This window comes from Crocodylus porosus, unplaced genomic scaffold (genome assembly GCF_001723895.1).
Source record: "Crocodylus porosus isolate Cpor-Errol unplaced genomic scaffold, CroPor_comp1, whole genome shotgun sequence".
NCBI lineage: Eukaryota > Metazoa > Chordata > Crocodylia > Crocodylidae > Crocodylus > Crocodylus porosus.
The window spans coordinates 12,409,986-12,423,047 of NW_017728918.1; the positions used below are offsets into that span (position 1 = coordinate 12,409,986).

The 13,062-nt window shown below is 42.0% G+C and overlaps 1 protein-coding gene across 2 annotated transcripts in view; it reads right to left on the bottom strand.

Moving 5' to 3' along the window:
* Window positions 1-13,062, bottom strand: part of KLHL29 (kelch like family member 29) — a 473,943-nt gene that overhangs the window by 71,519 nt on the left and 389,362 nt on the right. For both annotated transcript variants that reach the window (XM_019537334.1, XM_019537335.1), the window contains exon 6: window positions 6,652-6,851. In XM_019537334.1, the coding sequence (XP_019392879.1) occupies window positions 6,652-6,851 (200 nt within the window). The remainder of the gene's footprint in view (window positions 1-6,651; window positions 6,852-13,062) is intronic.

Sequence of the window (13,062 nt, forward strand, 5' to 3'; positions counted from 1 at the left end):
GTGCTCTTTCCTGCCAAGGCAGGGGGTCGGACTAGATGATCTACCTAGGTCCCTTCCGACTCTAGCTACTATGATACTATGATACTATGATAATGATCTGATCTACTTCATCACCCTCTTCAAAGTGAATAAAAGTCCACTGAGAAGGCTTGGGAAGGTTTTGTGGGCTCTATCACTTCTAATATGGCTGTTGAAGTGGAATGAATGATTTACTACCTTTGGGAGAATGGGGATGGGCTACAGAAAGATAATCTGAGCACTGTTAATTGATAATCTCAGAACTGCTATCTGAAAAGATAAATCCTCTGTTTGCATCAAAAAGGGCATTGGGGTAAAGGTGCAAGTCAGGAAGATCAACCATCTGAAGTTTGTGGATGATATTGATGTGCTGGACACAGAGAATATAAGCTGGCAGGATCTGGTAGATGTTTCCATGTGTCAGTCTACCTGAAGGCATCATAGGCATTTCACTTGTATTGAATATGGTCTTTAAATTTAGGGAGGCATCTTTTAGCATGCCATAGAAGTCAGGCAAGTCTTTCCTGCCCAAGTGCAGGGGGGCTGGACCTGATGATCTGTAAGGTCCCTTCCAGCCCCTAACGGCCATGAATCTATAAAATCAGCTCAAACAAATACACCTCCCTGTTGCAGCCTGTGATCCATTTAGTTAATGGGATTCCATCCTTGTTCATGTACAAGCATTGAAAGAGTCAGGTCATATTTGCAAGACTTCTTTAAGACCTCCAAAGTATTCCAGTGACATTAACTGGGCTTTGCTCTCCTGCTGGCCCCCACATTTGTTCCCTTGGTTATACAAAACTAATCCAAAACACCTTTCTGAGATCTTTGCCGTCTGAATGAAGGGTTGGGATCACAGATGTCCACACTCCATGCTATAAAGGAAAATTAAGATGTTTTGGATGGGAGTTATGAGAAGCTGGCACTGGAGAGGCCAAAGGGAAAAGAACAGAAATAGCAGCATGTGACTACTGGCAGAAGAAGAAGGTTCCCAAGAAATTAAGAAGAACACACTGAAGTCAGTAAGAGCATAAAGTACTCTGTTGTGGTACAGCTGGGGAAAAGGCAGAGGTGAGGACATCAGCAGGCAAGAACTGGAGAACCCAGTAGTCTGGAAAGCAGGAAGTGCAGGGCCTCAGGGACAGTGGTTTTAAGACCAGGGAAGAACTGGTGGAGGATAAGAAGGCGACTGGAAACTTGGGAGAAAATGATTACAATGTGATACAATTCTGATCCTGAGATGGGGAAAGCATTAGGTCATCAGAACTAAAACAGTGGATTTCAAAAATGCAGATTTCAACCAAGTCAGAGAGTTTGTACGCATCACCATGGGAAGAGAGACTGAAGGACAGAAAGCCCCAGAGTGCTGGAAGTTTCTAAAGAGCAAAGCATTGAAAGCCCAACGGGAAGCTGGTCTGACACGATGGAAGCACCGAAAGAATGGCAAGAAACCAATGTGGCTGCACAAGGAGCTTCTAGGATGCCTCAAATGCAAAAGGAAAGTATACAGGCAATGGAAAAATGGGCAGGTCACCAAGAAAGATTATCAGGAAATAGTAAGAACTTGCAGGGAAAAAAATCAGGATAGCAAAAGTAAAAAATGAGCTTCACCTGGTACGAGAAGCCACAGGCAACAAGAAGGGTTTTATAAATATGTTGGCCAGAAATAAAGACCAAGGAACCTGTGGGTCCACTGTTCAATAGCCATGAGGAACTCTTAACAGAAGACACAAGGAAAGAAGAGCTCAGTCTCCACAAAACATTAAGCTGCAACCAAACATCTAGTAAGGATTACTTGGATAAGGAAGGGAACAATCTGAGGAACGAGATAACAAGGCAGACCGTCAGAATGGGTCTGAATGAATGGATTTGAACAATTCAAGGCAGTAGGGCCTGAAGAATTTCATCCCAGGGTACAGAAGGAACGGACACAGGAGAACTTGGAGCTCTTGGCAATATTTATGAAATCTTGGTGAGGTACCAAAGGACTGGACAAGAGGCAACATAATGATTTTTTAAAAAAAGACAAAAAAAAGGGACACATGAAATTACAGATAACTACTTGGATGGATGAAGGGAATACTGTGGATATACTGTATCTGGACTTCAGCAAGGCTATTCATGAAATCCCACATGACCTTCTCATAAACGAATTGGAGAAATGTGGGCAAGACAAAATTACTACAAGGTGGACAGACAACTGGCTCAATAGCTTTAAGCAAAGGGTGATAATACAAGATCCATGTCAGAATGGGAGGAGGTTTCAAGTGAAGTCCCAAAGAGGTCTGATCTGGCCTCAGTGCTGTACAATGTGTGTTTTAATGACCTGGATACTGGAATAGAGAGCTTCTTGAGCAAATCTACAGAAAACATGGAACTGGGAAAGACTGCAAATATACTAGAGGACAAAAGCACTATTCAGAAGGATCCTGACAGTTTGGAAAACCGGGCTGGAGCTAGTAAGATGAAGTTCAATGCTGGCAAATACACGGTGCTACACCTCAGGAAGAATAATCAAAACACAGATTCAAAATGGAGACACCTGGTTGGATGGCAGTGCTATGGAGGAGAATCTAGGAGACTTGGTGGATCACAGCTTCAATATGAGTTTGTAGAGATGCAGCTGCACAAAAGGCAAATGCAAGTTTGGGTTGCATTAATAGGAGCACTAGGTGCAGGACAGGAAGTAGCAATGCCTCGGTACTCAGTGTTGGTTAGGCCTCATCTCGAGTATTGTGTGCATTTCTGGATTCCACATTTTCAAAGTATGTGGAGAAGTTGTTAAAAGTCAAGAGACAAGTGACAAAAATGATAAAGGATTTAGAAGGCAAGCCATGTGAAGACAGGTTGAAGAAAACAGGTATGTTCATACTGAGGAGAAGGTGTTTAAGAGGGAACACGATAGCAGTCTACAAATCTGAAGGACTACCATCAAAAAGAGAGAAAACACTTTTTTCTTTCTTGCTGCAGAGAACAGGACATGAATCCACGGCTTGAGGTTGCAGGAAAGTAGATGTAGATTAGGTATTGGGAATAACTTTCTTTTAGAATAGTAATGGAGTAGGATAGACCTCCCAGGGAAGCTATGGCAACTCCATCACTGAAATTTTCTAGAAGAGGCTGGATAAGCGATGGTCAGGTATGATCTAGGAGTATCTATGCTTGGACTGTTCTGCAAAGGATGGTTAAAAAGGTACTCCTCCACTCCCCAAACAGATCAGTGAGAGATCATAAGAAAATAGGGTTGGAAGGGTCCTCACAAGGTCATCTAGTACAGCTTCCTGCTCAAGTCAGGACAGTCCTGAGGGTGCTTGATATTACCCATTTTTTTGGGCTTTACTGTTTGCCATATAGAGCCAGGAAGGATTTTTTTCCCCCTCCTGTTGCTACACATGTCAAGGTCTTATTCACCTTCCTTAGAAATGCTTGGCGTTGACTGCAGTCCAAGCTGGAGGTTCCTGGCTAGAAGGTCTTGTCCCTCTGCTCAGGGTCAGACCAATCACCATATTTAGGATCAGGAAAAAATTTTACTCCATTGGCACCAGATTAGTAGAGACTGGGTGTTTTTGCTATCCTCTGTAGCAGGATGGCCTCTTCCTTGGTTCTCTCAAGAGTATTTTAATAAGCCTTGCAGCAGCAGGATAGTGGGTGTGTCTACATGTACACGAATGCACTGTTGTTACTGCACATTAAGTTTAGTACCTCTAATATTAAGTACTAACTAAATGTGCAGTAACTGGTGTTACTGTACAGTAGCGCTGGCGCACAGCCTTTTTGTGATGCACAGTAGACTAATACGGCTGCACATTAGCACATCAGCATGGCTTTTGCCATGATGCACTCATGTGCAGTGGAATTAGTCTACTGCATATTAAGCATCTCGTGTAGATGTACCCACTGACTGCCACTGTCCCCCTGCTTTACCTGTGGCAGATTAGGGTGCTACTCTTTGTAGCCTTGATTGTGCAATTTTATTAATAGGTTAGACAAGAATGTATATATGATGGTTTGATTAGGCATGGCCCTGCCTCAGACAGGGGATTGGACTAGATGACCTCCTGAGGTCCCTTCCAGCCCTTCTTGTCTATGATTTTCTGATTTTATGGGTGGACCTTCTTCCCTTCTCTCATGCAGGACTCCCAGGTGGCTCTTCATCCACCTGCTGTCAGTGCTTCCTCCTGGATTCTCTGACAAGCTTCTTGCTCAAATCTTTTTCTTTGGAAAAAAAAATCAGAACTTCTGCTTCTCGTTAGCCTCCTCCTTGACATTGTGGCTAGGTACCAACATTCAAAAAGCCTGAGGCGAACTGATCTAAGTTGCATGGTTTTCTGTAAAAGTGGAGTAGTTTAGATTGGTAGCAAACACGACGTGCATTCATATCCTTTGGTGCGGGGGCGGAGGGGAGGGCGTGAAAATTTTAGACTGGGTTGGGGTTCTGCCATTTTTAAACCAGTCTGTGTGCGCCGGACTTCTGTTCTGTTCTGGGTATAGACTGGCCTGTGCAATGTCTGTACCTGACACCTAGACCACCTTCTAGACCACTAGCATTTTTTTCACTGAGGAAAGCAGACTTTTATAGACTCAGCAGGCTTTGTCATCAGACTGCTGCTCCAGACGGTATATCAGCTATTATAATCCCCCTTGTTTGATCTCTCTGTGACACAGTCCCTAACTTACAGCCCCAAATGAATATGCCGATGAATCCCCAGAATTGTGCTTTGGGTGGCTATTGTGACTGCGGTGTCAATTCTCCGGAGAGTAAATAAGGGGCCGGGAAAAACAACTCCGAAGCTCTATGTCTGGAAAAAAAGAGAAGTGACAATTTGGTGAAAAAGTGGATTAAAGACTGGAGGACAGAGAGAAAGAGGCTCGGTACAGTCATAGCAGTGAAGTGGATAAGAAGTGTCATTTCTGACAGGGTCATTTCTTGGTAGATTTAGAGGGAGGTGGCCTGTTTCTCCATTGGTGGACCCCCCATGACTACTGAGAATACTATTTTGTGTCATTGTAGCCTTTTTTGGCTTGTTAGAGGAAAAACAAAACAAGCAATAGCGACTTTCCTATACTTTTTAGATGGCAAATGCTGTTTTATCTCTGAAACACAACTCCAGTCAGAGCTATAAATAAAAATGAGCAATTATGCTCTATGAATTCTCCAAATGAGAATACAGAATTCCAGTGACTCCCTATATATCACTAAACTTACAGCCAACTCTCCTATTTCAGACCATAGCATGGTTCACTGAACTCAAATATTAAATATTGGAAAAGGGAAATCTCACATTGATTTAGTGAAATAAATGTATTTTGTTTCTGTGGCTGAACCTTTAGAGATAATGTTCTTAAATAGAAAGGCTCTAAGATCTATTCATTTAAAAGGCATCGGAAAGAAGCTACAGGAAAGCAGTGCCAATGCAACAGCCTTTGCTCAAGTTTTACAACCATCACATTGGGAATGATCGAGATAGTTTTCAAACTGCTTCTGCCCACGCAGTCGATGCCAGACATTTAAATAAGTGAAACAGCAAAGAACGTTGAGAAAAGAAGCTAGAAATAATGGGACTGTTTCATTACTACATTGATGCAAATGCACACTGGTGCAAGTCCTCTGAAATGAATAGTTATGCCAGAGTATCATTTGGAAGTCATACAGTGGTGAACCAGACTCAATGCTGGATTTCATTTTGAACATTTCTAACACTTCCTAAAGGCTCATCTTCAACCCTCGGCAGTGCCACATGCCAATTTAAAATGAGAGACTCGTAGGACAACTCCTGGTTCACATAAGACAGAAATAAATTTGGGTTCCAAAGGGAAAGACATGCCTCATAATGAACAAGAGCTGAGAGGTATGGTTTAGGTATCAGGGGAAATAGGGTGTCAAAAAAAGATTGCTTCATTGTATCCTGAAAGCGAGCACATGGAAGTACATAATATGTAGGTCACATATTATGTTGATAAAGATTGCAAATAAATGCTACAAGTGTGGTACACAAACAAGTAGTGCACTGTAGATGGTTAAAAGCACACTGTGAGGGTGATATAGATTTTTATAAACAACCTGTGAGCCTGCTGGACTGTGGAGCAGTCTTTAACTTTATTATAATAATACTAATCACATATTAATACATCTCTCTATATTAAAGGCATAGCATGCCACTCGCTGTGCTTAAGGCAGATCTTATTTACAAGGCCTTGGAGACTGTGCGTGACTTTCCAAGAAACTGGCAGACCCCGACTGAAGAAGCCATATTCATCTATTGTTATGGGTACCAAAGGTAGTCTGGCATAATTTCTGTCATCTACTGTCATGCCCACATGAATAGGACATGGGTGTGCATTTCATCACTGTGTTTCTGTATAAAGTATGACCTTTTGAAATTAAATGTCACTACGAAAAAAATCTATCCGAAATGTGAATGCAGTTGGATATTTTTTTCCCTGCTGTACAAACAACCTTACTGTCTGTAAATCAGTTTACCTCTGCAGCAATGGGAACAATTTAAGTTCAGATCCCAGTCCAAACAAAGGGAAGCCCACTGTATTTCAAATGACATTTAATCTTGCATTTCCTAGCAGAGCAACTTGATAAAAGCTTAAAAGCTCATTCAGTGGAATGGGGATGATACCTACCTAGAAATGAAACGCAGACTTTGCAGAAAGTATGAAACTGGAACTTGCTGGCAGCCTCCAGAAGGGTTTTTGCATTGGCAGAATCTATGATCAAAGAACCTGTATAAACAAACTCCAGTAGTAACTCCAAGACGTCTGCAGTGAGGTTTGACATGGCCAATTCCAGTTTCTCCCCGCTTCGGCTACTGTCTCGTGGTGACCTGGTAACAGTAGACAATGACATTCTTACAGGACATTACGCCATCCCCTGTCCGCTGTTTACCAATTAGTGAGGGCTAGAAGATCGCTTTTGCACCTCATTACATTTCTTCATATTTTTTTTTAAGGAATTGAAGAATATTGCATTTTAAAATAACTGAACTTAAAGACTTTAACTGGATCTGAAAGAGAAGAGTCTTAAAGCAAGTCTTACCAAAAAAAAAAAAAATTCTGTTTATTGCTACTCTGCATTTTCATGCAAAAAACGGTTGCAAAAAAACAAAACGAAAGGAAAAAGAAAAAGAATATGAGCCAACATTAATGAAAATGAGGAACAGGATTAGCTTTCAAAGGGAAACAATACATTTTAACATTCGCTTAATAGCTCATCTTCCTTGCACAATATGACAGTCAGGGGAAAAAAACCCTCCTAAATTTCAAGAGAAAGGTCACCTAGTTTATCAAGGACACCTCTCATCCAGTTCTTCGGATGATTTTATATGTCATGCAAATTTAGGGATTCATTTTAGGATCTTTTCAATCAGAAATAATAATCGTAATAAATGTTTCAAGCAGATTTTCTAAGCTTGAACTTCTCAATGAATGTTAATAATATACGCATTATAGATAGACATGCATACATATATATTTACATGTATATTCATATCTAAAATATATTGTTCCCCTTTCGGCAGTAAAAAAAGGAAGCCCCTCATGGCATTGCTTTGAAAACTGAATACAAGACAAGATAGACAGACAAAATGGTTAGAGCAAAGAAGGGAAGGGGGGAAAAACAACAACCAGCTCTGCCACAGGAAGCCAGCAGCCATCCTCTAGGAGTGTCATGACTGTGGCCTACGATTTTTCCTGCATAAAGTGCTAAACAATTTGGGGATCAAAATATCTCCTGCATTTGAAGTGTGCATTAGTGTTTGTGAAATTATTGGACAAAAAGAACAATAAATTATAAGAAATTAAAATAAGGGCCCAGTTCCTAATGCATGGTTGGCTGGTGTGGCTGCAACACTAAAAACGGCTTACACCTGAAAGACAAAAGTGATAAATTTTGGTAATGTCAAGCAAGGGAAAAATCTGTTAAAGTGAGAAAACTCCTTCAGTGGTTAGCACCATTCAGCACCTTCTTACAGAAACATTAACTTCTCCTAGCGGCTGGACAAACAGCGCCTGCTCACACCATTACTGCTACAGGATTTGTGAAAACCATTGTGTGATTGGCACCAAAATTGTGTATTTCTCCACGGGCCATATACAGACCAGGAAACTCTTCAGAATAAATGGTTTCATCACTGGCAAGGTTTAAACTCATACAACACTAGAAACTGCTTGGGGCCCTAAATTTTCAAAGTTTACAGAGCTGCCTAGAAAGATTATGGTCAGATATCCACATCCAGCCACAATCCCAGAGGACAAAGCTCAGCCAGTCAGATTTTCTTCCCTTGCAGAAACGCACGGATCCCTCTCTGCCTCTCCACCAAACTCAGTGATCTCCAAAGCTGCTTCACAGGTTTTCATACATGGTTTCAGCTAGTTATGGCCTAAAACAAGCCGTAGTCCTGCTTGATCTCTAAATACTTATGCTTCTGCTTAATTGTATACACTGTGAGTAGTTATATTAAATCAATGATCTTAAACCCTTGTGCGACTGGGCTCTAAATTACTTCATTTTTCTATCCAAGACACTCACATGACCTCCATTACTAGAACAAGTGAACACCCCATCGTCTTCAATATAGTTACCCTTACTGTAAGGAAGGGAAATGCTGCTACCCCCATTTTATAGAGGAAGAACTGAGGCACAGCGGCAGACAAAGGGGCTTCCCTAAGGTCACACAAGAAGTCTGGGGCAAAACCGGGAGTTCATTTGAATCACTTGGATCCCAAGGTCATGTCCTAAATACTGAATTTTTCTTTTCTGTGGGTATCCCTTTAGGCTAGGTCTCATTCCACAAGCAGATGGATAAGCATGTATGTTAATCGAGGTGTTTATTGTGCCCCAACATGCACACGCCATATGAAATCCTGACTTTTTAACAGAGAAGCCATATGGTCTCTAAACTATCACATATGGAAGCAGTTTTTTGCTCAGGCCACGGTCCCTCCTGAGAGGAGTGAGAATATTGTAGACCCTGATACAGCTGTGCTCTCACAAGCCCTTGTATCTGGTCTATCCTGAAGAGTGCACGGGGATGGCTGTAACACGCCTGCAGTGCTCCCGCGAGGGCTGCTTGCCCTCGCATGCGAAACTTGGACATGAGTTGGTGAACCCCCCGCAACGGCATCCCTCACCACTGCTCTCGGAGATCTCAGGCCTACCGCAGGGAAGAGGGTGCCCCAGGGCATCTTCACAGGCTCATTTCTGAGCTTGAAGTACGTGCAGGAGGACTGAGCCGTGCTCTCAGGAGTCTCGTAGAAAGAGTGCTCTATAAATCCTTTATACACTGTGCCCAGTATCACAATGCTTCCACGGTGCCTGAGGCAATGACGTAGTAACTAACTGAAGTCTCTCCTGTTCTTCCATTAATCGCTTCAAGGACCTGTTTGCCACTCGACGAGGAATTCTTCATCCAGCAGGACTAGTTAATGAACAGACTGCCCCCTCATTTCAATGGGACGTGAAGGCAACCACACAGTGGCGAGATCGAGCCATGCAGTGAATGACGCCCTATTGCAAGCACAGCTTTGTTCGGGCAAAAATTGTATGATATGGTTTTGTGTGACATGGCAAAAAGACTGCCGGTAATCATGAGCTGGTTCCTGTCGTGAATGTAGCAATGAGGAGGAGACACAATGGACACGGCACCACTAACATCAGAATAAAAAAAAAAATTCTAACAGCAGCAATGACTAGTCCTCTCTTCTCCAGAATAATTAAGAAATAATTCATTTCACTTTGCAATACATCGAGCAACGAAGGTTGCTTGAATTGATTAAATGCTAGAGCAAAGGTAAGGTGTTTACTCAATCACGAGCACTGGTCATGGAAGAGAAAACCTCTGTGCTGGTTTGAAAATGGTGTGTTGCTGTGCTTGGGCTTTTTAGACTACGTACCCATGAGGGGCACAGCTCAATGCAATGCTGAGTGGGGCTGAATACGCAACATGGGCTTGGTTTCAGCAGCAAAGTAAGATAAAGCATCTCCCATGCTGATGAATGGGCTCGTGTGGATTTGCACAGTTCGGAAACCAGATGGATTATTGGGGAAAGTAGGTCCTAAGGGATCAAGAAGGAGTTTTCAAAGGAACTGAGAAAGAGAAATGTACATGGAGACAGGCCGACGTGGCTGGACACGTGGTGCATCACAGAGAGGTTTTTGTCTGGTTTGAACGTGGGTTCTGAGATCTGATTTACTGAAGTGGTTTCCTAATAGACTTTTCTTTAGGTATTTCCTTTGTAACACTGATGCACTAGAAAATTATGCTCTGAGAATGGTTCCTGAGTTCCCTATTTTATAGGTAGTATGATACCGATAGCCTTCATGCAGCTATTATACTTCATGCATTCACAACGTATCCTCCTCTTAGTTACTCCTGTGGGCTCAGGGAGGTTGTACTAGTATAACAAAAGATAATTTATCCCTGTAAATGCAGAGAGCTTTTCATCAAGTGAAAGGGTGCATGCTCATATATACTCAGGCATGTGGTGTCTGACCCAGCACCCCCAAAATCAATGGAAGTTTTGTCACTGGCTTCAGAAGATGGTCTGAGACTGCTCTTAGGGCAATCAACAGCACAGCTCCCGCTGATTTCTCGAAGTCAGTAAAAGAAAGGATTCGTCCTTCAGTGGAAAAGAAACACATGCATTCACAGTAAAGTACACGAGATACATGCATTTAATACATGTTCAAGTAAGCATGTAACGCACACCTTCTCTTTCTCTGTCTCACACACGCATGTGCACATACGCACACCTGTGTACACTCAGAATAGCATTTTGGAGATTTGACCAGCTGCCTCCTTAGCCCTTCATTACAGCTGAAAGCTGGGGAAGGTACGTTTACAGTCCATGGACATAGTTAAAAGCGACACATTTAGCTATTTGCCCTGTGAACTCTAAAGTTTAAATAGACTGATGTCATTTTATTGGCCTTCTAATCATTGCTCATATTAGAAAGGTCAAACATTTTACACTGTGGCAGAAAATCAATAACTTTCCCAACAGCCTCTGTGGGAAAAAAAAGTTTTGCTTCTAAAGAATAATATGTAATAAACAATTTTAGTCCATACTTTATCATTGCTGCAATCTTTGAGCATGGCCACGGTAAAAAGCTGGCAAAGGCTGATATATAAACTCATTAAAATTAGGAAGTGATTTAGAACAAGACTTTAAAAAAGATTTATCTTGGGCTAAACAGCAAAGAAGGTTGTTTAGGTCTACATTTAAACAGGCTGCACGGGCTCTTTAACAGCTTAATTTTATGGTAGGTGTCAGTAAATTCTTTCTGATTTACAAATCATATAGTCTCCAGCGGGGTGATGGAAAGACCTCAGCAATCTGCAGGCAGAGTTGAACGAAGCCATGGCACATATTCATTCTGCTTGGGTAAGGCAGTTACTAATAAACAAAACATTTCTTTTATTGATTGGGGTAATTGGGTCCAACAGACTAGGTGTCTGTGAATGCTGCGGCACTTAGCTGAGCTACAGCTTCCAATTTAATAACACACTGGAGGACCCTTTGGCACTGGGAGCCCTCTGAAGCAAAGCACGGCTCAGTTACACTCAGGACCCCAGAGAACAAAGTTAGCATCCTTCTAGTGAGCGAGTCTATGGAGGAGATAAAAGGTTTGCATGCTGGTAGGAAAGAATTAATGCTAAATGTGAAAAAATCCTTGCTAACAGAGTCGGATGCTGGGTCTGAATAAACATGAAAACAAAAGCAGAGGAGTCTATTCCTGGGATTAATTTGCTCTAAAAGTGCTTTTCCTTAGATTGAACATATGAAGATAAGCATCAGCACTGTCGCATGCTTAATACAGACAGAACAGAGCCTGCTCTATTATTTCTTGTCTGTGTGCAAATAAGAGTTTATTTATTTTATTTGTACATATAAATCTTTCTCTGTATATTGCCGTGTAATATATAAAGTCACTACATCATTGTTATCAGGTGTCATTTTAACACAACCTTTGCTTGATGCAGTACAAAGCCTTTTATAATGAGACACTCTTGAGCTGCAAAGCAGCATTTCAAACCTGGCTAAAACAGAGCTGTAAGTGCAGCACGGCTCCAATCTCAATTCACTCATTTACAGGCAGTGCTCTGTCTGCCCTTTCCTGATAGTTTGAATATGCAGCTTTCAACTGGTTTGCAACATTATTTTGATTGACTAATGGTAGGCTCGTCTCTCCGAGTTGGCTGCAGTCTTAAGTTTCAGATTAAATGCGGAGAGCTACCTCTGCAGAGAATAGACACCCGTCTGCTTTCTGTTTACAAGCTATAGTCACCGACTAAGTCAAAACAAATTCAGAACATTCAAAATGGAGCCATCTGCGAGGAATAAACATAAAAATGTGAAACACTTTATGCAAATGTACATTTCTGCCTAGGAACAGTTGGTGCAACTTCATCCGACAGTGGCTCGTCATGCTGTGTGTGAGCAGGAAAACTTAATAGAGCTTCGCTGGCACCTCTTCAACATGACTACAAGTAATGTAACCTCAGAGGCATGTCATAGACTTCAGCTCTTCCCTATCACAATGTGAACGGAATAAATGACTAATTTTTAAAATCAAGACATTTTTTGAAATTAGGCATTTGAATGATTCACAACCCCTGCACCAGAAATAAGATTGTTTGACTCCTGGAAGCTACTTCTTGCTTTCTGCCTGTTGTCCATCACTCTTGCCCACAAACACAGCACGTACTACCTTTATCTGCTCTTTTCAGAGGGTAAGAGTGGCACAGGGACATGGCATATCATTTTTTTAATCACCCTTTCTGCAGATGCATAGGCTCTGGATCGGGGTGGGCAATTATTTCAGGCGGAGGGCCGCTTACTCAGGTTTGACAAGCTATAGAGGGCCATATGACAGGCAGCCAGGGGCAGATAAATATTAATTTTCTAAATTTTTTAGGGGTCCCACGGGCAGGATAGAATGGCCTGGCAGGACGTATTTTGCCCAACCCTGCTCTGGATGAAGCTGAGGTAGGTTGTGCAGAAGAGGCAGTGTGGCTAAGTGCACGGGACACTTCC